Source organism: Chanos chanos, chromosome 15 (genome assembly GCF_902362185.1).
Source record: "Chanos chanos chromosome 15, fChaCha1.1, whole genome shotgun sequence".
Taxonomy (NCBI): domain Eukaryota; kingdom Metazoa; phylum Chordata; class Actinopteri; order Gonorynchiformes; family Chanidae; genus Chanos; species Chanos chanos.
The window spans coordinates 2,408,234-2,432,945 of NC_044509.1; the positions used below are offsets into that span (position 1 = coordinate 2,408,234).

Below are 24,712 nucleotides of genomic sequence, written 5' to 3' on the forward strand. Positions count from 1 at the left end.
ACTAGTTTCATTTTTGGCACAGAGGTGCATACAGAGTGTGGTATTAGAAACAAGACTAGAAGCAAGAATACAAGGTATTTTATGACGCCTTTTAAAGGTAAGACGTCGCAGCGACGGACTGCGAGCATTCAGTATCATTTGAGACAAAGGATGACATTCACGGGCACTGAATCACGCAGATCCGCACGGGTCACCGTATACGCGCGAGCGAAGGCGAAGGATGCGCTTTAATCCCTTCACTCGCCTCCTAGAGTCCTGCGATGGGTCACGTGCAGGTTTTATACAGCTTGCATCAACAGTTTGTTCGCGGTTCTCCGTCAAACATAATATAAATGTACTAAAAAGAACGCAATGCCCAACTAAAGAAATAACTTGAAAAAAAAATGAAAGAAGAGACAAGAATAATGAAAAACGCGAGGAATTCGTTGAAGCTAAAACGCAAAAGGGATGCCAAAAACCAAAACCAAAAAGCAGCAACCACAAAATACAAACAAACAAAGCATATACTGAAATATTAATTTCTCTAAATATGCCGTATTTCCATCCGACGCTTATTAAAAACTACTCTTGCACTGTACACCAACAGGAGAAACTGAAAAAGCAAAACAGTCCGGGGGATATTCTCAAAACTCACTGACCAATCCGTGCACTTCAAGACGTGTGCGCATCAAAACAGTGGGGAGAAAAAAAAAAGAAAACACGTTCGCGTTACAGTCGTTGATTTAATCCTGTTTTCTTTTGGCTCTCCCTGTAAACCTCATGCCCCTCCTGTCAAGTTGAGAAATCATTCCGTTTTCCCGCAGCTGCCTAAAGAGGAAGACCGACTGATTAATCGACTGTGATGAGGAGAGAGGGAAGCGGGGCGGTCTGGGGACAGGGAGCGGATCACGATGGAACCAAACTGAATAATCACAGCCGAAAGAGTCACATCCTTTTAACCTCTCCTCAAAAAAAAATTTGAATGAACTGCTATTTTTGTTATTGGAAAAGAAGCTTAAAGAATAGTCTGGTAGCGGGCTTAGTGAGACTGAAGATCTGAGGGTTTTTTTTTTTGGTACAGGACCGTGTCCACAGTGATCACGAGTCAGATAAGCCATGCGTTGTTGTTTGTTGACCGCATAATCCACGTTTGTTCTACTTTACGACACAATCTCATGCAACCGACAAACATGGCTTTTTGTTATTTCAAAAATTTTATCTGGGCGTTTTTTGATTGCTTTGTTTTGTCGCCACCTGTAGACTATGCACGAGCTCTGTTCCGCCCCCCCCCCCCCAGCGTGAACCTGAGGACACCTGGTGGTAAAAAACGAACAGAGCAATGTGGAAACTCGCACGCGGACAGATGTTTTCCGAAGTCCAGTTCACGCCGGTAGTATCGGTTCATGGGCAACGACACAAATACTTAAGAACTCTTTTCAAACTAAAAATACTAGAGAAGCAGTAAAATTCGCCTTTCTTTAAGCTTTCCTAAAAACATCCGGCACATCCAACTGTTACAAAACAGTCTTTCTTCCTCTCAAAGGGCAAGGCCAACGATTGACAAGTTTAGAGAGAGAGAGGGAGGGGGGCAGTCTACTTTGCTCTTTGTCAATGACCTGGCAATTAAGCATGTGAGTTGCATGTTGTGATATTCACCTCACACATACAGTTTATCTCAAAACACACCTGTCTGTGTTCACATCCATTTTCGTCCCTGGTCTCCTGTGTTCCAGTGTGCTGTCTGAAGAGGTTAAGATTCAGTTTCTTCCCACTGGAAGAATCATGGCCCTCAGACATTGGAGGAAACGAGGGGGGGCGTGTCTTAAGCACAGTAAAACGTTCTTGACCAGGCAAAAATGATTTTTGTCATATTTATTACAAAACTATGAGGGTGGAGACATTGTCTCAAATCCATCAACGGCCTTAAACTTTAAACTCAGCATCATAACATCACAGAAAAAGGCCCATACAGTATCTCATTGTTTATTTGTGTCAGACACTCACTTGAGTGTCGACTGATTTCTGAACAGTTAACACAGATTAATCAGGGGAATAGTAAACTACATGATGTTGGTCTGTTCTGACTTTCCTCTGCACTACGGTAACAAGAAAAAATACTGCATTGTATGATCCTAAATCAGGCATTGGCACTACCTACGGGAACATACTTCAGAGACCAAACTCAGCGTTCATTTCCTGCAGATTCAACTGAATGTATACAGTATAAGAGAAGAGAAACAGAAGTAGACCGTGGTCTCAGAGGGCAGAGGCTTCTTGCAGGGTCGCTGCAGCGTGGACTCAAATTGTGCTTTTGTGCGCTCTCGTTGGGTAGTACTGAGAGCACCACTACCAGTTGTGTCCAGCAGGGGGCGACCTGTCGTCTTTGTTGCTCTCTAGGGAGAAGGGCGGAATACGAACGTCGAAGTGAGAGCCGTCGGTCCTCTCGATTCGAAACGTCCCCCTGGTAGAACAGAAACGTTACAGCCACAGTGAACAGGATGTGGGAGAGACAGTTTGAGGTGTGGCCTGTTTTACAAATTTCTCAATGACTACATTATTGATGATAAAACATTTTGTGCAGTTCTTTAATTTAATTTAATTTAATTTCAGTGCGGTAGAGCAGGCCTGGGTAAGTATTTTCCATTAGAGGCCAAATCACAGCTTCATGATGTCATTACAGGCCATTTTTAAAGCTGTCTATTTCATTTTCTGTGTTTTACACATTTAAATATTATATAGCTTATAAAAGAATAAGTCTATATAAATTACATAGTCAAGTACAGTCCAGTGAAGTGACTGACTCTTATCACTCTGACTTAAGTCTTGCCAACAGTCTGGGCTGTTTTTGTATTCCTTCAAAAGTCTGCTTTGCTTGGAGAAACTCATTTCCCGTTCATCACTGTAGCTACACATTCTAGCTCATCACACAGCTTGTCACGGTCGCCAAAGTTATGGCGAGTAAACAAAATATCAGCTCCTCAATATCGCGACTCAACGGGCTTTCAGAATGAAAGTTTCATTAGTTTTGACATTAAAATGTTATTATCAAGAATTCACTGGAGTTGACCAGAAAAACAATTTGTGTACATGTTTATGGACAATTAACATTAGCTTTGCAGGGCTGGCTTTTGACCAGGTGTGTGTTACAGTGAAAACTACATGCAGCCTACACCAGGTCTGAAAGTAACACACACACATACACAAACATACAGGCACACACACACACACACACACACAATTCCCCTTACTCTCACAATGTGACAGGCAGTGATTTCACAGACTATGCAGGAGTTTTTGTTTTAGGTCTTATTTTTATTGGTTTCCTTGGCAGCCTCATTATTCCTCTTTAACAACATCACTCTTCAGTAAAGTACGCACTGGGGCAGTTCATGTAATCTCTCATTAGCATCCTTTAGAGGTCGGTACGGTGAAACCAAACGCAATATTCCACAACAACTTCCTGCTATGACCATATTCAAAAGGAGTTCATGCCACGGGGATGAACCCAGAGAGGACTTTTAAGTATAAACTTTTCAGTCATAGCTATTGTTGTCAATCTTCATTCAATTTTCCTGACATTAAAGACAATCATCAAAGCAACCCACCAAGTATCACCCTTGGAGGAAAAGTTCATTCTCATTGACATATGATACCAATACCATTTTGACTGTTGCCTGCTTGCAAGTGAACTGATGTAAAAAAAAAAATGTCAGTACATTATTCCAGTAGACCAGTGTTATCCGCTGTTTACTTCTGAATGAGTCAGAGGTACGAGTGGCCCATATGTTAACGGAGAAGACCTTGCCCTTCATACGAAGCATGCTTTAAGCACAGTCAGAATGTATTTTTCTAAAACAGCATAATCCCTTTTGTGAGGGAAATTTTAGGCTTTCAGCCAGTCGGGTGGCCCGAATAAAAGTGTATTAAAAATATATGGCAGTTAAATTACGAACGGCATCAAAAGGCCAAAAAGAGATCAAAATCAAACATGATCAGTTTTTCCTGTATCGGCAGGCTGTAGTAAAATCTGGCCGTGCTTCTGATGCAGGTTTCACACCTTCCAACATGTGAAACCACCACAGCCTCAAATCATTCACACGGCCACGCCCCCGACTGCATCTGCTTTCACTGGGGTGAAAAGGCGCGTCATGGTCCTGATCTCCCCCTTCTTAGTCCCTGACAGAAACACCTGCCGTGATGATTTATTTAACCATGTGTATTCAGTCTGGGTTTTTAACTGTGAGGTGTTCCGTGCCCTTTCTTGTCTAACAGTGTGACAAAATGAAGTAATGGTCACAGCCAGAAAACGTCACTGAAAACAAAGAGAGAACGAGAGACATCCCATGTGATCTGCAAACACGACACTGAGAGACAGGAGAGAGAACCATTACACAGTGTGAGGAACTGAGTGAGCACGTATTCAGTTCAATGGTGACTGATTGTCAATAAACTAAAAACAAAAAACAAAACCAAAAAAACAAACAAAAAATGCAGCATAGCTTAACTGCTGTAATTCACAGCTTACTGGGAATCCATTATAACACCAAAGAATGTGCTTCTATTTTGATAAAAAACCAAACATGGTTCTTTCAAATATGAGGTCAGCAGCTGAGAGTGCCTCTATGTTAATAAAGGTAATCATAAAGACCCTACTGAACGAGAGAGGCAGGGCATGTCCAAAAATCTGCAGGAGTGAAAATATGGTCCCTAAAGGTAGGTTGTACTAAATAAATAGTAATATATGTTTATCTGTAAACAGAGTCAAGTGAGATCAAAGACACTGGTGTGTGGCATGTGCATGATTAAAGGAGTAAACTAAATACTTAAGATGTTTAGAGTGGACGAGGAGAAAGTCAACACTTGAGTGTTTTGTGCGGAATTTGTAAAAATGTGCGTCTTCAGTGTGTAACAGAATGAGAATGTATGGCCTACAAGAAGAATTAAATACACAGCGCGAGAAAGAAATTAAACAACCAACAGACTCTACTCCTCACAGAAAATTCACATGCTGGGGAAGAAATAAAGACCAACAATTCAGAAACCAAACACCCAGAGAGACCAGCCCAGCACTTCTGTGTGCTTTAGGATCTTTCTGCATCCCTGTCAGGGTTGAGTCTGAGTGTGTCAGGGTTGAGTCCGAGTGTGTCAGGGTTGAGTCTGAGTGTGTCAGGGTTGAGTCTGAGTGTGTCAGGGTTGAGTCTGAGTGTGACAGGGTTGAGTCTGAGTGTGTCAGGGTTGAGTCTGAGTGTGACAGGGTTGAGTCTGAGTGTGTCAGGGTTGAGTCTGAGTGTGTCAGGGTTGAGTCTGAGTGTGTCAGGGTTGAGTCTGAGTGTGACAGGGTTGAGTCTGAGTGTGTCAGGGTTGAGTCTGAGTGTGTCAGGATTGAGTCTGAGTGTGACAGGGTTGAGTCTGAGTGTGTAAGGGTTGAGTCTGAGTGTGACAGGGTTGAGTCTGAGTGTGTCAGGGTTGAGTCTGAGTGTGACAGGATTGAGTCTGAGTGTGACAGGGTTGAGTCCGAGTGTGTCAGGGTTGAGTCTGAGTGTGTCAGGGTTGAGTCTGAGTGTTGCAGGGTTGAGTCTGAGTGTGGCAGGGTTGAGTCAGAGTGTGTCAGGGTTGAGTCAGAGTGTGTCAGGGTTGAGTCCGAGTGTGTCAGGGTTGAGTCTGAGTGTGACAGGGTTGAGTCTGAGTGTGACAGGGTTGAGTCTGAGTGTGACAGGGTTGAGTCAGAGTGTGTCAGGATTGAGTCTGAGTGTGTAAGGGTTGAGTCTGAGTGTGTCAGGGTTGAGTCTGAGTGTGTCATGGTTGAGTCTGAGTGTGTCAGGAGGAAAAAGGTCAGCGGAGTCCTAAGGGGGAGGTGGAGGGAGGCAGGGGTTCCACAGCGCTAATGAATAAGGCAATTCCACCTCGGCCCGCAAAACCGCTAGTCCAGTTATTATTACTTTAATTTTTTTTTTTTTTTGTTAACCACAGACTGGTTTGTCTGTAGAGTAACAGGTATATGAAATCTTCTCGTAATAACCAGAACCTTCTGGTTGTTAGCAGAAACTGGAAGTCAATAGGACCTGCGGATTTGAGGCCAAAGTTGAGTTATGGTAAAGTTTCAGACATGGGTGTCAAAACAGGAGGGGTGTGTGTGTGTGTGTGAGGGGGAATAGACTTGGAGGGAGGTTTGTAACTTCCGATGAGTTATGACTAGTGTTGAATTATAGAGGTGTTGAAGGTAGTGACTGTGAAGTGGAGGGTTTTCAGGAGGGAAGGGGTAAAGAAAAAGGTGCAGTTTTCGGGAGGGGGGTAAAGCAGGGACTGCGGGCTTCAGAAGAGGAAGGAGTAGGGGCTGTCCCTGTGCCCGTGGCTGTCCAGGGAGAAGGAGGGGATAGCCACGTCGAACATGTCCCCATTGGCCCTCTGGCAGGAAAATGTCCCCCTACGGAAGGAGGAAACAACCAATCAGCAGCCGAAGAGTCACGGGGAAAACAGGGAGACAAGGTACAGCATCCAAAGAACAGAAACTCCTGCGTTCTCTCTCTCTTTCTCTCCTTCACTTTCCATTTCCTCTTCCTCACTATCTCTCATTCAAATGCGGCTACAGTTTCCAGCTCTACAGTTTCTCAAAAGCTGTACTATGCTGCAGAAGCTTCAGAGCACAATTACATCCATAGAATATAAACAACTCTGACTAAAGTCACCCATAACAATCTCCTCTCCAACAATCTGTTAGGTACTACACTCTCTGATAGGCTGGTCTGTAGCAACATCTGGTTGCTATGTTACAGAGAATATCAAACAGGTCCTTGTGTCTGATTGGACAACAGGGGCATTCTATGTTTAAAAGAGCATCATGCCATGGCTAAGACCTAACTAGTCACGTTGCGATTCATTAAGTCAGCAGAGTGAAATGTGTCATTTTTTATAACTGTTTATAACCAAGCCCACCTGACCCCACCAACTGACGCCCAGTTTGAAAATCACTGCTTTAAATCATTTGTGTGTGTGTGTGTGTGTGTGTACATAGTAATATCACACGCCCAGTCTTGTCAACCATTACTTTATTGTATGGAAACTCTCAAAACCAGTTTACATCCATCAGCTATGAAAGAGTGACAGGCAGTGAGTTCCATTTTCCAATAATTTCCCTGTGAGTATACAACAGCGTTCCCACTACTGCGGATAAGAACCACCTGGATCACAGACAGTTTTCACTTTTCATCCCCAACGCAGCGTTAAAAAGGGATCCACACATGGATATAAATTACACATGTGTAATGCTACACAAATACAACAGGAGAAAAAAGCATAAATTACAGAATATACACCAGTGACCCCAACTGGGACCACAACGAATCATCGCGCTGTCTTTTCAGATGCTAACGTGCTAAAGCAATGATCAGTTGAACGCAGACTTGCATGAAAAAAAAAAAGGACGCAGTTCTATGTTCTATGTTCTTATGGGTTTTTTTTTTCTGAGACATGAGGCAGAACAACTCTATGAGACCAGCCTCTGCTGATTCAGTCTGAATTTATAACCGACGCCATTCCAAGCTCACGCTAAAGTGAGCGCCGCGTGTGAGAGAGGAACAGCGTAGAAAAGAAACAGGCAGAGATCTGTAAAAAGACATTTCATATCATCTGCCATCAGTACTTTATTTTAGCTTGCTATGACTGCATCATTCTACAGCTCATGAGCAGTTTACCGACAGTTCACTGATTGTTTGCTGATAATGTGTGGTTTTTTTTTGGTTTTTTTTTAAACATACTTTGTAACTTATACAAGTACTGACTGCTGAAATGTAATTATAAAACAGAAAGGTGTTGAAGTATAATTCATTTATGTATAGCGTGCTACACATTTAAGTTTTGCATGCTGTTACATAAACAGGGAGGCCATCATTGGGAGCAGTCCAGTATTCACATTTTAAAAGTCACAGTTTGACAACTCTAACAAAAGAAAAAAAAAAGGGCTTGTCATTATGTATCTGTGCTTGGACACTCACTCACTCACTCTCTCTCTATAGAGAGTGTATCAGATTCCAACCTGTCAGTCAGCAGCAGAAATAGCTCAGGGTTTTAATGAGACACTAACTTACTCCTGATGAAGTAGACATGAACTCAGAACCACAGATATACCACACACACACACACACACGAAACATACACACTCACACATTTAAATACAGATTCACACACACAGACACACACACGCACAAAACATACACTCTCACACATTTAAATACAGATTCACACACCTATTTACAGACACTCTCACACACACACACACACACACAAACGAGACAGGTGGGATTTCATAGGACAGAGAGCCAGTTTTTCATTATGCTGATCTCGACTGTACTAGCATGGAGAGACAAGGTTAAAACCACATGTCCGGTGAGTGTACGACTTTCATAAACGCACACATGGCACAGTGTCCATCACGGCAACGTGATCAACCTTTTTTAGACACACACAAAAAAAAAGCCCCACAGTGCCGACAGCTACTCCGAAAACACCTGTAAGCAGCGTAATGCAGGAGCAGTGGACAGGACAGACTGCAGAGGCTGGTGAAAAACGACACCCCTGTCACCCTCATCTACCAGTTAGTATTAGAATATTTGTTCATTCACTAGCTTCTCAAAAAAAGTGACAGATATATATTAGAGGACAACAGCACTTTCAAAACTCGGTTAACAGTTACTTCAGCTCCTCTAATTTCCGCTGCATTGATCATAGAGACACGTTCTGAAGAAAAAGAATAGAAAAGAAATCTTGAAAAGCGCTTCAAAGCTTCTGTTACACAGACAAGTTTACGTGACTTCAGTCTTAGAGGGAATTGAGATTTTACATTCATTTTACGTTCATCAGAGTCGGCCCGAATCTTACCGACGTTTACCGTCAACCTAAAGCCAGCACAAAACACACTCACAGCTTTATAATGCTGTTTAATGCGTCCGTTTACGTTTACGATTGCAGTTATGAACCTGACTTCTTGGCCCTGGTCTCTACAGGAACACTGCCCAGGGGCCAGTCTGCATGGGGAGCAGCCTCACTGACGGGTGAGAAAATCTAAGGTCCAGTCCAGGCGTGGTCTGGGGAGAGGAAGAGGAGGTGGTGGTATCAGTTGGTCCGAGCTGAGTTCAGGGGTTGCGGTTTGACACATGGAGGGAGGGGGGGCGGTGCATGTTTTGGGAAGTGAACATGTGCTATGATTCAGTGTGTGAGCAGGTTTTGAGTAAATGGCTGATCCGTTAAGAGTAATGGGGTTTTGATGAGGGTGAAAGTAGCACGGTAGGCAGACCTGGTCAAATTAATGATGGAGGAAGGGAGACATCACAGGTTTGGGTGAGGCTGATGGAAATCATTATTGGATTTGGGTTATGGACTAAAGGGGTGATGGTTTGGGGGTGAGTGCATTCTAACACTGATACCACTCCGAGGGCAGATTAGAGGAGGGTCCAGGGCGGAGATTAGGGTAAGAATGAATCCAGCGAGAGTCAGCGGGGTTAGGGTCAGTAAGCAGAGGTACTGGGGTTCGGACCAGGCCAAGGTTCTGCCGGGCTCTTAGGCCAGAGACGTGAAGGGACCAGGCAGGAAGCCGTTGGGTGAATCGTCCTTCTTGCTCTCGAGAGAGAAGGGAGGGATTCGCACGTCGAAGAAGGTGCCATTGGGCCTCTCAAGCCGGTAGGAGCCCCTGCAGGGGCGAGACACACACAAGGGAAGGCACCATCAGAGACCCAGAGCCTCTGCCCTGACCCAAAACTACACTACAGACCGGACCAGACTAGACCAGACCGGCCTCTGCCCTGACCCAAAACTACACTACAGACCGGACCAGACTAGACCAGACCGGCCTCTGCCCTGCTACTGATATATACCACATACGCATTACACATCAAACACACACACATCGTATGCACATAATCACCAAAGACAATACTTGCTTATTCACCCACCCACACATACGCACACACACCCACACACACACAGTATACACATAATCACCAAGACGATATTTGCTTGCTTGCTTACTCACTCACACACAGACACACATACAGACACACACAGACACACACACAAAAACACCAAAGACAACACTCACTTACCCACTCATTCACAAACACACGCAGTACACATAAGATAACACCAAAGATAACACTCACTTATTCACACATACACACACAAGCACATGCGCGCACACACAAAGGTGCGGACACACAAACACATCATTCTCACATTTTTACCCTCCATCTTCCCAAACCCCGGCCAATCACACCTACAGTTGAGTTTTACAGAAACACAGACGAAAGACACACACACACACACACACACAGGCAGGCAGGCAGTCGCACACACATTTTTCTATAGCCAACACAGAGAGATAGATCATTCACACAGAAACAACACAACAAAGAAGCAGAGACAACTAGGCAATTCTTCAAACACACATTTTAGATTGCTATAGGTGCCTCTGAGAGTAAGGCCAGGGACACAGTAGGGACTGTGTACAGTTTGCCACTGTGCCAAATTTCGGGTTTCTTCAAATGTCACTTGCACCAGTGAATGAAATTTCAGACACTGGTACAGAGACGTTTAAAAGGCTTCTAGAACAACCTGTTCATAATTTAAGATGACTCATTTCTGTCCTGTACAAAACACACACGCCCACTCAAATACATTATGTGTTTTTGCGATTTTTCCCACAGGAGGGACATGTGCTGCAGAAATGACTTGCCTTCAGAATACATTATGCATATGCAATCAGAGTTCGAATTGTCTCTAATGTCTTGATTTTACTGAGTGTTTTATTGTCATTAAGAGGTCTAAATATGCTCCACCGTGTGTGTGTGCATGTGTGTGTGTGTGTGCGTGTGTATGTGTGTGTGTCACACACACACACAGTGTTCTGGTAGTACCGTATGGAAAGTGATACTCACCACATGTGTCCGCTGGGGGCTTGCAGAGAGACATGACTGCTGTACTGGAAGGCAGGCTGTTCTTTGGACAACACGGGCTCCTACACACCACAGAAACACACAACCTCATTCAGCACACGCTTCATACGGTCAGAGCCCGTCAGAACCCACCGTACAAACAGCATACAAAAACCCTTACTGTCAACAGTTCACACACTCCATATCTTAAAGAGCCAGTCAGACTTTACACAGCTACTACTACAGCTGTGTTATGGTGACATTCCCATTGCCTCCTACACTCCACAAACACGCCGTGCTACAGTTCACACCACAGCCTGGGATCTAGGTTTTCACAGTACACCATTATGACAACCTCCTTGGCTTTCTCTGTGGATTACTGTTCTATAGTTATGTGGAGACCTTCCTGTTTTCCCTGTGGATTGTTGTTCTGCGATAGCTCAGGACATTAAAGGAACGCGAGTGAGTGTTTACATCATGGGTGGAACATAGAACTGGGGAAAAGGTTACAGGGGGAAAGGTGGGGGAACGCAGCCAGGGTTTTCAGTTTGCTGGTCAGAATCAGAGAGACTCAACACTCTGAAACAGTCAGGTAACAGAACCGCCGCCAGGAGAGCCAACTGTTTGCCCAAGTTTTGCTCTTTCTCCCCCACAAATCGGCCAACCGGCGTGTCATAGCTGGCAAGACCAGGCCAGGCTCCTCCAGTGAAAATTCACTGTTCACTGCCAGGGTGATAAATGTGATTTGTCTCTCAGATTAAGGTGTAGGGTGATAAATGTGATGTGTCTCTCAGACTAAGATGCAGGGTGATAAATGTGATGTGTCTCTCAGATTAAGGTGCAGGGTGATAAATGTGATATGTCTCTCAGACTAAGATGCAGGGTGATAAATGTGATTCGTCTCTCAGATTAAGGTGCAAGGTGGTAAATGTGATGTGTCTCTCAGATTAAGGTGCAGGGTGATAAATGTGATTTGTCTCTCAGATTAAGGTGCAAGGTGATAAATGTGATTTGTCTCTCAGATTAAGGACCAGGGTGATAAATGTGATTCATCAGATTAAAGGCTGGAGGTAGGAATAATAGGACTGGTACTCAGATTAAGGTTCGGAATGGTTTGATAGATCTAGATAGATACTAAAATTAGGGTAGAGAGATACATTTGGTTTGTTATTCAGATTAGGGTTGGGTGTGTGTTACCTGTATTTTTACTGAGATCCCAGGTGTTGAGTGGGTTGACAGGTTTAGTTAGATACCCAGATTAGGAGAGAGAGATAAATTTGATTTGACTGTACTTTTATTGAGATTAAGGTGTTGAGTGGGTTGACAGGTTTAGTTAGACACCCAGATTAGGAAAGAGATAAATTTGGTTTGTTACTCAGATTAGGGTCAGAAATAAAGTGATGAACTAGTTTGATGAACTGGTTTGATAGTTAGATTATAGTTGGGAGATCATTTTGATCTGATATTCAGATTAGGATATGGAGTAGACTGTCAGGTTTGGGTTTGGTTTGATAATCAGAATACAGTAGGGGACAGAGTGACATATTTGGTTTGGTACTCAGATTAGGACAGGGGATAGAGTTGGTTTAGTACTCACTCTCCCTACAACTCCTCTTCCTCTGACTGTCTCCAAGGTGCCAGAGAGACTGAAAATCCTCCAGTGGCGTTCCCTCAGCTGAACAACCTCGTCACCCAGATTCTCCAGACGGATACAGTACCGCCACTGCAAGGGCAACACATGTGTGAATACACACACACACACACACCTGCCTACACATACCTGGAGACATACTCCTACACCTAAACATGCCTAGACATAAATACACACAGACCACTGAACCTAGTGTCCAGACATTCCTAGAAGAGCCAGACACACACACACACACCTTCCTCCTCAGACAGACAAACTACCAGTTCAAAATTCAAAGCACACATTCTAGTCATAAAAATACATTGATATGTAACCAGTGGGAAGACTGCATGTGTGGACGGACACTTACCCAGTAAACATGGGAATTCTGTGCTTCCTGAAAGAGTCAAAAACAGTAAAGACAAGGTCAGTGAACATCGGAAACAAACTGAAAACAAAACAGGGAAATACATGAACAAAACTGGAAAAACAAACAAAAACAAACTGAAAACAAAACAGGGAAATACATGAACAAAACTGGAAAAACAAGCAGCAAGCACACATTTTTGTCTGTCTCACAACTAACTCTGCTCCCTGAACAAACCACCAGCACACAGGCAAAACCAGCCCGTATGCTCCAGCTCAGGCAACCTGTGCTGCTAAAGCGTTTCAGTCAGACTGGGCATGTGCGGGAGTCCAGAGCCTCAGTAAGAGGTGTTTGGGTAAGAGGTGTTTGGGTAAGAGGTGTTTGGGTAAGAGGTGTTTGGGTAAAGAGTGTTTGGGTAAAGGGTGTTTGGGTAAGGGGTGTTTCTGTAAGAGGTGCTTGGGTAAGAGGTGTTTGGGTAAGAGGTGCTTGGGTAAGGGGGTGTTTGGGTAAAGGGGGTGTTTGGGTAAGGGGGTGTTTGGGTAAGGGGTGTTTGGGTAAGGGGTGTTTGGGTAAGGGGTGTTTGGGTAAGAGGTGTTTGGGTAAGAGGTGTTTGGGTAAGGGGTGTTTGGGTAAGGGGTGTTTCTGTAAGAGGTGTTTGGGTAAGGGGTGTTTCTGTAAGAGGTGCTTGGGTAAGAGGTGTTTGGGTAAGAGGTGCTTGGGTAAGGGGGTGTTTGGGTAAAGGGTGTTTGGGTAAGAGGTGTCTGGGTAAGGGGTGTTTCCGTAAGAGGTGTTTGGGTAAGGGGTGTTTGGGTAAGGGGTGTTTGGGTAAGAGGTGTTTGGGTAAGGGGTGTTTCCGTAAGGGGTGTTTGGGTAAGGGGTGTTTGGGTAAGGGGTGTTTGGGTAAGAGGTGTTTGGGTAAGGGGTGTTTGGGTAAGGGGTGTTTGGGTAAGGGGTGTTTGGGTAAGGGGTGTTTGGGTAAGGGGTGTTTGTTTTATGACTCCTGTGAGTCAGTCAGAGTGTTGAAACCTAGCGGCCGTACCCTCATGCCCATGTAGAAGGGGATGACAGTGACACGAATGTTCTCCGTGGTCTCCCGGTGGACGTCAGACAGCTCCAACCAGGGGTGGTTCTTCTCCTGCCACGCACGCAGTGTGTCTCTGGGTACGAACGGGGGCACTGTGAGGGTTCACACACACACACACACACACACACACACACACACAGGGTTATCAGTATTACAGATTTGAAGTATATCGTTCAAACAGTACGTTTCTACGGAGAACATAAACATGAGGAATGAATTTGTAATAAGTCTTAATCCACTGATGGGTGAGTGTTAATGGACATGGGTAGTGAGGGAGTGATGGGGGGTTAAGAGCACCGATACCTTTGGATGGGTTAAACATGAGGAACCTCTCAAAGAGCTCATGCTGAATGGGCACCTGATCAGAGGAGTTATACGGCAGAATATCCTCATGACTTACATAGTCCAGACCTGTCACAGAAACACAGACACAGAGAATTATGATACGATTAATTAACATTTGGTAAGCATACGATGAACTTTGGAGATTACAAAAGTATTAAAATGTTTTTTGGTTGCTTCTTATTTTTGTTGCTGATGGGGTTTTTTTTGTTGTTGTTGTTGGGAGTGGGGCTCTGGGAGACTGGGCTGACCTGGGATGGCATACAGAGCCCTGCTGTCATCATGATTGGCCAGAAATGTCACCGCCTCCGTCTGTGATCTCTGGGACTGCCAATCAAACAGACAGCCTTCAGTGAGTCACAGTTCCACAATGTGACAATGATTACCTTAGGGAATGTGTTCTTTTTTAAAAAAAAGCATGTTTCTTTTAAGTGCAAATAAAGTGCAAATTGAGTCATGACTCAAATAATGTAGCATAAATTAACTCAATTAACAGACAAAGAGGTAGGAAGGGAGAAGGTAAGAGAGATGGTGATTTTGTGTGCGTGTGTGTGCGCGTGGGGGGTTACTCACTATGTGTGGACAGTCCCTGGTGTCTATAAGGACCTGGTAGTACGTATGAGTTTTCCCCTTCACTTCCTTTGAGCCGTGGGCCCCAGGGGGTTCAGGTTTACTGGAGAGAGAGAAAAAAGAAACAATCTTTCACCGACAGATATTCTTATGATACCTCACCTGTTGTATTTTTAATTTAAAAGGCACTTCATTAGAATGAACCAAAAATACTGGAAATACTCCAAAAACACTTGAAATCTCCCTGAATATTGGGCCTAAGCCCTGCGTAAGGTGTGAAGCTGTCAGTCAGAGGGGGGCGGGGCCTCCAGAGGAGAGGCAGGGGGGTGCTAACCTGTCACTGGCCGCCGGGGTGACGTCTCGGTCATAGAGGCGTGCATGCCACGGGAACAGAACGATCCCTCTGTAGCCAAACACACTGTGCAGGAACAACTACAAGATAACACAAAACACACACACACACAAACACTTGCTATCAGTTCACAGTACGCCAATACGACAGCAGTCGAAACAACTGTGTTGATTTCACTTTCATTGGACTATTACTCACTGGATCTCTCTGACGTGAAAACTATTTTTAGCAATGATTGCTGTCATACGTATAGACCAGGCAGGCTGAGTCTACTGTAATTTGTAAACTGTCATAAACTGTTTGGACGAGGACTACTGATGCAGATAAGCTTTTCTGTCGTCAGTGTGTTGAGTGGCATTAAAAACAATTATTCACTTTTTCAAAAAATGATAATAAAAGCCTCACAAAGTGCTCCACATTAGCTCCCAGGCTGTGCATGCACACGATCCCAGGAGTCTGTCAAGAGCTTGTCTTCATTTATTTACTGATTTTATTTCAAAGGATGTAATAAAAAAAAAAAAAACAGTTCTAAAAGATAAACTCAGAGTGCAAATTCAAAAGATAAAGGCTATTCACTTAAATCAACAGCAGTCTCCATGAGATGACATGGTAAAGGAGATGTCCATTAACAGAAAAAGGAATGAAACGCAGGTAAAATCCCCCATGTAATGCCTAGGTTGGAAACGACAGTCTGTTAGAAACTCACCTGTCCTGTCTCGTATTTTCCGTGCTGTTTTGGCGCTTCAAAAACTCCCACTGTCTCCAGTACCTTCCCCTCCGGCCTGTTACTGACCAGCGTGGGTCACACAGGACACACGCACGCACGCACGCACACACACACACACACACACACACACACACAGAGTAAACATGCAAACAAATGCACAAAACAAAGGAGAGAAACAGAAGCAGGAGGTTCAGACAACACAAAGAGGATGAGTGACGCAGACAACATGATGACGAAAAGGAAAAAACAAAACCCACAGATGTTAGTGCATGTATTACAGCATGAACACACTGTGAATGTGTATCACATCTCATAGGCATTATGGCACCAAACAGAGCCTGAAGCAAAACATAACAGAATCCATATTCATGTCAAAACGCTAGACTATGTGGTTAACATGTTTGTGATCTGAAAGCATATGTTAGTTCTATAAATCTCTCCTGTTTGACACTGTGACTAGGAATTCCAGGTTCACAGAAGGCGGCAATCCAAGAGGGCATTAAGGTATTCATTGTGTGGTAAGAAGATTTTTGTGTGTGTGTGTGTGTGTGTGTTTTCTAAGAATCTAACAATTTTTCTGACTTGGATGTTACAGGTAAAAGGGCAGTAAGTGGGTTAAGACTATGTGACCCCTGAGTCTCTGCTTATATTCCAGTTGCACCACTTAAAGACAAAGAAACACTGGAATACAAAGAAATAACTACATCAGAGTGCAAACTCATGATAATGCAACTTCAACCAATGAAACTTACGTAACTATGAATTGCTTTACTCCTTTAAAAGGAATCTCACTAATAGTTGTCTTATCTGATCTTTCACCATGACTAAGAAAGTTAAATAAAACTCCCACTTGAAATAAAAATCAGTTTACCAATGAGTCAGTAAAGTCGTTCTTGCACTGTCACAAAACAAACATTTGAGCTAGACATGTGCAGTTCTATAACACTGTCAGTTACGGTTAAAAATGGGATAAGAGCGCGGCCATTCGTTTACAAAACGGTTACATAAACGTACCACTTATCTAAAGCTGAGGTGTTAGTGTATTGGTTTCCTCCAACATCTTATACCCTTTCTAAGTGCGCGAGGGCAGAGAATAACCGTGTTTCATAGAATTATCCGTAGCTGTATTCCACGGCCACCATATAACACCCCCTGACAACGGACACAATGAGTTAATCCTACGAGGGTTGGCAAAATGTTATTCAAGCCCGGGTGGAAACAGGTTTTGTTTTTTTAATCAAGACTCTTTACCTCGGTTCGTTTAAACCTTACACGCAATTTACGGTGTTCGGCTAATCGGACATTTAAAAAATGCATCGTTCAGAAAAGGCAAGGACTGTGTTAATTCCCGGTGCGTTTAACACGACAAGCGCGCACAGAGCACGATCGAGTCTGTGACATAATAGCACACTGGTATGGATGACCTTGCATCACCAGCACAAAACCAGGGATTACACAATTGCAGCGCAACGACACTCTGCGTTTTTGCTTAGCAAGCTCGTTATTTTGTATCATTATCGCCCAAAACCTTTGAATAAGCGAACGAAGACGTTTCGCTTTCAAGTACAGCTACAACTGCAAGTCAAAATCTCTAGACGCGTAAGATAACGGGTCGTTTACCTACTGACATTAACCTTTCTCTATGCAAAGGCGCTCGTTGCTAATGCTAGCTAAGTAGCAAGTTAGGGCAATATCTTACCGTGAAGACATGAACCGTTTTTGTTGTATGTTGAGAGAGCTACATGTTGAGCACTGCAAGCGACGCCTGTTTACTTCTTGTCTACTGTTGAAGTCCACATTTATTACCCGTAATGTGTGTTTTTTATGGTATTTACTAACTGTGGACAGTAGCCCCCGTCGTATTACACAGGCAGCCATCTTTGTTTAGGTGAGTTTCGTGCTGCGCGTTCGCGTAACGTGGAACGCTTCTAAAGAACGTGATATTTCCAATGTTGAGTGCTACACTGCCATCTTGCGCCGTCTTAATTACCTGAAAACCTAATTTGTTTACATTTAAAGGGGCGATAATGGAGAGTACCATAGCAAAAAGTGTGAACTGATCATTGAGAGAGGTCGGATTTGAGAAAGGTCCTTTCAGGCAACAGTTTACATTCTGCGGAGCGCGCTGCCTGATCTTTTTTATTTATTTATTTTTTGAGGTGTCCTGCTCATTTTTAAATAAGCACGTATTCCTTCAATATCTCCCTAAGATTAAAAGATGTAGTTGCATCTGGACCACACACAGACAAATTACCATACAAAGTATATCTGAATAAGACTGTAGATTTGACACCCGGATTAAGGATTGTATTTTTATTTTATTTGAAGATTATTTTGCCCTGAGATGATTATGATATGCAGAGATCAGTGTCCAGTTGGTCAGAGTAACTGTGAGGTCTGCAGTCATATCCCGACTATAATAACTCTAACTGTAATTCACCTTTGAGATTCTTAAATCCAGCTGTGTATTTAAGCCCCACGTAAGCTGATAGAAGTTGAGCTCCTGTTTTAATTTATTTTTTTCTTTCACTTATTGTTTATTTGCTATATATCCATCTTTTTATTTCCTCTGAGGAAGGAAAATATTTTGCTTCTCAAAAAACAATTATTTGCAGCAGGGATCTCACATGTTGTGCTGTGTTTGGTTGTTTAGATTATTTATATGTTTGTTTGTTTATTTATTTATTTATTTAGACTATTCACATTTTGGTGAGCGCAGAGTCAGTAAAGGAGACTTTCATCAATACAATAATGAACTGAAACCAGTCGCGTGACCTTTTTCTTCAGGAACGGACAACCTTAGATGTGGGTTTGTGTTTGTTTATGCGTATCACTTATTTATTCAGAAACTTCATTAAAATATTGACCATGCTACGTATAAATTTGATTCACAGAGAACATAAAACATTATTTATGAATTAGTATATTTATTGTGTAATTAAAAAAAGTGAAATAAATACAAATACACAACACAGCCACACAAATATTGAATCATAAATGTCACATGCACATTTCAACAAAAAGATGGAAAGACTGATAAAGATAGCAGATGTCGTTCAATTTACAAGAGGAGGAAATGCTTTTCATTTTAATGACTGTGTATCTGAACTCATAGCAGTATGATGGATAGTCAAACTGAAAGCATGAACAGGTCATCACAGTCTGAATCTTCATCTTGAGATTGTCCTTACTTTGACGCCAGTTTCACAGAAAAAAACCCAGTAAGGGGTCCATGGTGGATGTTTCCTATAAGCCTCATTTGTAACTATGCCAATAATAATCCTTCAAATATTTATATTAAAAGAAGAACTTACAAAGGAAAGGTCATGGTTAGAGAGAGACCATTAGAGCAAATAAATCTCTAACGACATGCTATGAATGTTAAATCATGACGCAGAACGCTGGTACATAATAACAGGGATAAATACTGATTGAAAGTGTAGAATGACATAGCAAGGAGATTGCCAAGAAAACCTGAGTGACAGACTGTCAGTTCATCAGAAGGTGCTTAGCAACAGTCAGAATTCTGCCAGGTTGGTAACCACGGCAGCACTGTAGATGAGGTCAGAGATGTCCCCAAGGGACGTCTGAGGGTAGTGTGTCGGGACCTGGCTTTGTCTGTACATAGCACCCTCCCAGTAGCCCTGCGGTGGATGCGTTGGAACAACCTGATCCACAGAGATTGAGGGGAACCTGCCTGGGATGGTACTGCAGGAGGATTTGGGCATGCACCCTGAGTAACCAGACGAGGAGGCAGATACAGGGCCCATCTGACTGAAGTCATCCCACTGCTGGTGGGTGGAGGGGTGGGTCAGCCTTCCAGTTGTGCCCAGGGCCACTGAGTGGGCCCCTGGCTGTTGTGGATGCCTGTGACCCCAGGGCAGGGCTCCAGGGAGGTCAGGGGAGATGGGTGGTGGTGGGGGTGTGGGATGGGGTAGATTCTGAGACCAGGGTTCCAGAGCCTGTTTGACCCAAGTGCTGCTGAGATGATGTTGCTGGTGCTGTTGCTGGTGCTGCTGCTGCTGCTGACTGCCTGGGGTATAGTGCCTCTCTGACTTGTCCATCTGTCCAGGGCCAGCCGTGGTGGTTGGAGAGGGGTTGAGCTGGGAAGCGGGGGTTGCTTGGAGACAAGCGGAACTGGGCTCTCTCCCTGCATTTCTCTTCAGTGGTCTGGTCAGCCTCCCGCTCTTAATACTCCGGGCGCGTCTGTTCTGGAACCACACCTGAGAGAGAACGAATACCTGTTAAAGCCCTGAGTCCAGGAGACATAACTTTCCCATTATCAAAATATCAAGCATCTCCTGATGAATGTATATACACGCTCTTCGTGGTATCTGAGACCATTCTTAGAAAAGACAAGAACTTCCACAGATTAGTTAAGACACATTTTGATATTGTTTTATTTATTTCTTTATTTTTCTTTTGATAACTTCTTTTTCAGTAAGTTCAGTCTTACCTGTATCTTGCTCTCAGGCAGTAGTGTTAGTGCCGCTAGTCTCTCTCGTAAAGTGATGTCGGGGTATGGGGTGACCACGAAAGCCCGCTCCAGCTCTGATAACTGAGCACGGCTGAATATGGTCCTTTTTCTCTTTCTCTGTCCCTCTGTGTGTCCGGTCCGGTCCGGCTCAGGAGAGGACAGCGCATGTTCATTTGCTGTATCTGCTAAAAAATACAGATAGAATTGAGAGATGTTTCAATGAACCAGTTTTACACACAACGTCTTTGTTTCTCTTCACTGACCAACTGTCTAATATTATTACATGAGTGGGAACACAGCCTTATTTGAATGAATATATGTTTAAATATATAGTATATATAGAAACATATAGAGTATGTTTAAATTTATTATTAAAATTATTGCTTAAAAATTATTACAGGTATCCAGGGAGGATCTTTGATAAGGAAAAATCACACGAAAATGAATGACAAAACCCAAATGGAATGCATTTACATGAAATAAAGTTCTGTAAAATATCCAGAAAGATGTCATTTTACTCACACACGCTACTAGATGTGGGTGTATAGGCTATATTTATATTCTTATTCTAACAAAACGTTTTGCACGAGTGCTTACCTGTTAACTGAACTTCATTTTTGTGGAAAATGAAATCCACAGCTCTGTCCTGAGCGAGTTTTTTAACGTAACCAAGCGTTGGATCCATAAATAAAGCCATACTTGTTGGTCCCGTATAAAGTAAGTAAAGCTGATTATTGTTTCCCTTGCGTCTCTCGGAGAAGTTTCTTAGTCATTTACGTCCGATGTTCAAATGTCGCTGAATTCGTAAAGGTCCTCCTACTTTATACACGCACAAATTCACACTCCCATTCGCTCGTCATCTCACAAGGTGTTAGTGTCGTTGTCACAGGTACCCTTGTCTATTGCTTTCTTCTTGAGGGATATGGCGTTGTCTGACCTGACAGACAACAACAGGAAAAGAGTAGATGTCGTGCCCTTTGATCCGCTGGCCTCCCGCTGTGGAGCTCTCTGCTGGTTAGTCTGACAGCTTTTAACCTGTCCTCACCGTGTAGGTAGCTGCTGTACTGAGAGAAAGGCACAGATACGGATGTCGTCTGTTGGACATCCTAAAGCTGTGTCATAGCGCTTTTATCACGCAAATCACTACACACTTCACCTGCCTGTCTGTAAAAATCAAAGCCGCACTGGGCACACATACCCTGTATTCAATCTTTATCCGTTCACCGTCAGGGCAATGAAACACTTAAAATGTTATTTATCAGTTCAGAAGAACGTGGACTGGGCGATATGTTCCCAGTGCAGTTAGCAGTTATCTTTTCTTAACAGCTCAAAACACACTGTGCATCTGTATTGGAATGAGTGTGTATACTGCAGAATAGGTTGTATAAGAACTGGAACCTAAGCTTGTCATGATATGCCTTGATTTTCCATGAATGATTCTCTCTTTTTTTGTGGTTTGCCTAAATTGTGTTGTTGATGAGCGCATTCTGTACGATAAAACATTCAACAACAATTCAATAAACATACAACATAACAAAATAAATAAATAGCATGCGATTGTCTGATCCTCTTCCATGGTTCTATTATTAATATCCAGGGCCAAATTATTATCTGAAGGATGATATTACTCGTAGGGATTAGGAGCAGTGAACAACGTTGCGCCCGAATAAACAGTAATCTGAACCCAAGATTACTTTGGTAATCTGTGTGTTCGTGAACGTTACAGGTTTGGAACTCCATCAGCCACGCTCAAACAGACAAGGTAGATCGCTGTAATTAAAATCGAAACAATATTTTATGCTCGGGAGGAAAAATAAGTTATTCTTTATTCTCATGCAGGCCCGTTCATTTCACCTGAATAGAAAAAAAATTGCTTCTCTCATGGCTCGTGGTTTTCAAAGTTTCATTGTTCATTTCCATAATTAAAACCTTCAGGTGTTCGGAATACACAGAGAAGATTCCGGAGTCTTTGATATCAACGGCCCATTTAGTAGTGCCATTAACAACCATCACAGGACAGGCGTTCATACAATGACACGACACATCACACAATTCCGGGATCTCGTTTTTTTTCCCGTTCCCTACAAGGACTCCAAAAGACTATCCGAGGATGGCCAGTGACCAATAAAAATACATTATACCACGTTAAAAGATAAAAAAAAAAACTAATTAGTTGAATGGAAATCACATTAAACCAGGATAAACTGAAATCATTTTCAGTTATGGCTTTTTTGGGCAAGAATGACTTAAATATATATATATGATATATGTTATATATGTTATATATATATATGATATATGTTCATTCGATCGACGTGGAAACTGTGATTATACGAGGAATGAAAACGCAAAAAAAATTATTTATTTATTTATTTATTCATGTAATTTTATTTATTTGTCTGGCTTTCTAAAGAAAAACATCATGTAAACCATTTTTTTCAAATAAAATTCATATAGGAAAAACACAATATATAGGCACAATGCCACTTAAAACGTGTTTTTGTTCTTTGCGCATCCACCATCATACAGTCCTGGCTCATTCTAAGTACTCTGTCGCTGTCTGCTCTCTCTCTCAGTCACACCAGGTGTCTCCATAAGCATCAGTAAAATGTCACCACTGCTTGTCTCTTAACAATGAGGTCCTACACAGTTCCATCTAAGATCTATGCGTTTCCGTACCATAAAATCATTTCATATTCTTTCCTTGGTGTTTGACAGACACAGCATCCTCATTACATGTTGCCAAAAGAGCCCATTTCTCATTTGAAAATACAAATCATGACATTTGTTATAACTCACAAAATATTCCCGCATTCATTTCCTCCAATCAGACTCTGGAAGTTCCTACTTTACAAATGTATTATGCAGTAATGACAAACTCTGATTTGAATATTGATGTGCAATAGAATGTCACCTTGAACCACTGGTGCTGTTAAGTATACAGCACTAAAACTGTAATTATGCTGTTGTAATTCCCATTCAGAAACAGTCATATAAAGTAGGTCAAAACGGCTTGGTGTCTAAGATCACACTATCTTGACTATCTTGCGTATTTCCTGTCTTAAGTCACCACAAAATCAGCTCAATGGTACAATGATTGGGCCATTATTCCCCAGCATTGCAGCCCTCCACTGGCCAAGAAACACTCACCTGTGTTAACCCCTCCCTCTGCTCGCTCCCTGTGAAACCTGTCCCCCCGCTTTCAGGAAAACCCCAAACCATCTGGCTCTCCAGTGAGACATACTACGTATCCACATGTCCTACATATACTACATAACATACGTCAAAAACACAAAGCCTTCCCCTCTACCGAGGCCTGCTTTTCTCTGACTGCAGTCTGTGCTGCAGTCTCAGAATGCACCAGCACAACAACACACGAATGTGGTTTAACCTAAGAATATTTTTCCTTTGTGAAATCTCTGCAATTAGTTTCCCCAAAGCTCATCTCTCCTTAAACGTAATGTTTCAGTCTTTGAATATTTAGTCTGTACACTCGCTGACTACTGCACTGTATCAGCGTGACATTAAATTCATTAGTGATTCATCATCATTATGAAGAGAGACATACACTTGAACACTGACACAGAGGTGAAGCGGAACTCTCTCAGTTATTCTGAACCAGTCAGGTCTACGTAATGCTTATATAAAATAAAATCAAAATACTATATTATCATTCGCCTAGTAAGAAAAGCGCATGACAGGGATTTTGCAGAAACAGCCATTGCTCAGTTGGGGGCAGATATTAGAATATTAGAAAACTGAGACACTTCCCATTTCTCAGAAGATGAGAGGTGATTGGTTGGTCACTCAAATCTCCTGAGGTGGTTGTACAGAGATTGTACATATGTAAACACACACATGGGGTCAGGCTTCTGTCCCATAGCCATCATGTCTTCAACCTCAATGAGACGCACACAGTCAGCCTTCTCCCTGAGAAAACACAGACAGAGATCTGCTTCATCACACATGCTGAATTCTCTCTCTCTCTCCCTCTCTCTCTCTCTCTCTCTCTCTCCCTCCCTCTCTCTCTCTCTCCCTCTCTCTCTCCCTCTCTCTCTCTCTCTGTGTGTCTCTCTCTCTCTCTCTCTCTCCCTCCCTCTCTCTCTCTCTCTCTCTCTCTCTCTCTTGCTCTCTCTCTTGCTCTCTCTCTCTCTCTCTCTCTCTCTCTGTCTGTCTTTCAAACACACACTTACTCTGCGATGGTGAAGGCTAGGTCGAGGTTGTCTTTGTGGTGGGCAGGGTTCAGGGTGTTGTAGTCAAAT

At 42.9% G+C, this 24,712-nt stretch overlaps 2 protein-coding genes across 5 annotated transcripts; both read right to left on the reverse strand.

The window, feature by feature from the left end:
- Nucleotides 1-1,862: 1,862 nt before the first annotated feature.
- Nucleotides 1,863-17,851, reverse strand: LOC115828506 (polymerase delta-interacting protein 2). Of its 4 annotated transcripts, none has more exons than XM_030792512.1 (11): nt 17,673-17,851; nt 15,953-16,034; nt 15,229-15,326; nt 14,898-14,997; nt 14,576-14,651; nt 14,286-14,393; nt 13,938-14,074; nt 12,902-12,928; nt 12,499-12,624; nt 10,905-10,984; nt 1,863-2,440 (listed from the first exon to the last, which is right to left on the reverse strand). In XM_030792512.1, exons 1-11 carry the CDS (start codon nt 17,849-17,851, stop codon nt 2,326-2,328), a joined length of 1,128 nt encoding a protein of 375 aa, XP_030648372.1. In that variant the 3' UTR covers nt 1,863-2,325. The 4 variants fall into 4 exon arrangements, with proteins under 4 accessions (XP_030648372.1, XP_030648374.1, XP_030648371.1 ...); XM_030792514.1 differs by lacking the exon at nt 1,863-2,440 and adding an exon at nt 6,110-6,403 and having other exon boundaries at nt 17,673-17,764; XM_030792511.1 differs by lacking the exon at nt 1,863-2,440 and adding an exon at nt 9,343-9,661.
- Nucleotides 17,852-19,491: 1,640 nt separating this feature from the next.
- On the reverse strand, nt 19,492-21,147 carry sebox (SEBOX homeobox). Its single transcript, XM_030792515.1, has 3 exons — nt 21,048-21,147; nt 20,430-20,632; nt 19,492-20,196 (listed from the first exon to the last, which is right to left on the reverse strand). Exons 1-3 carry the CDS (start codon nt 21,145-21,147, stop codon nt 19,492-19,494), a joined length of 1,008 nt encoding a protein of 335 aa, XP_030648375.1.
- Nucleotides 21,148-24,712: the final 3,565 nt, after the last annotated feature.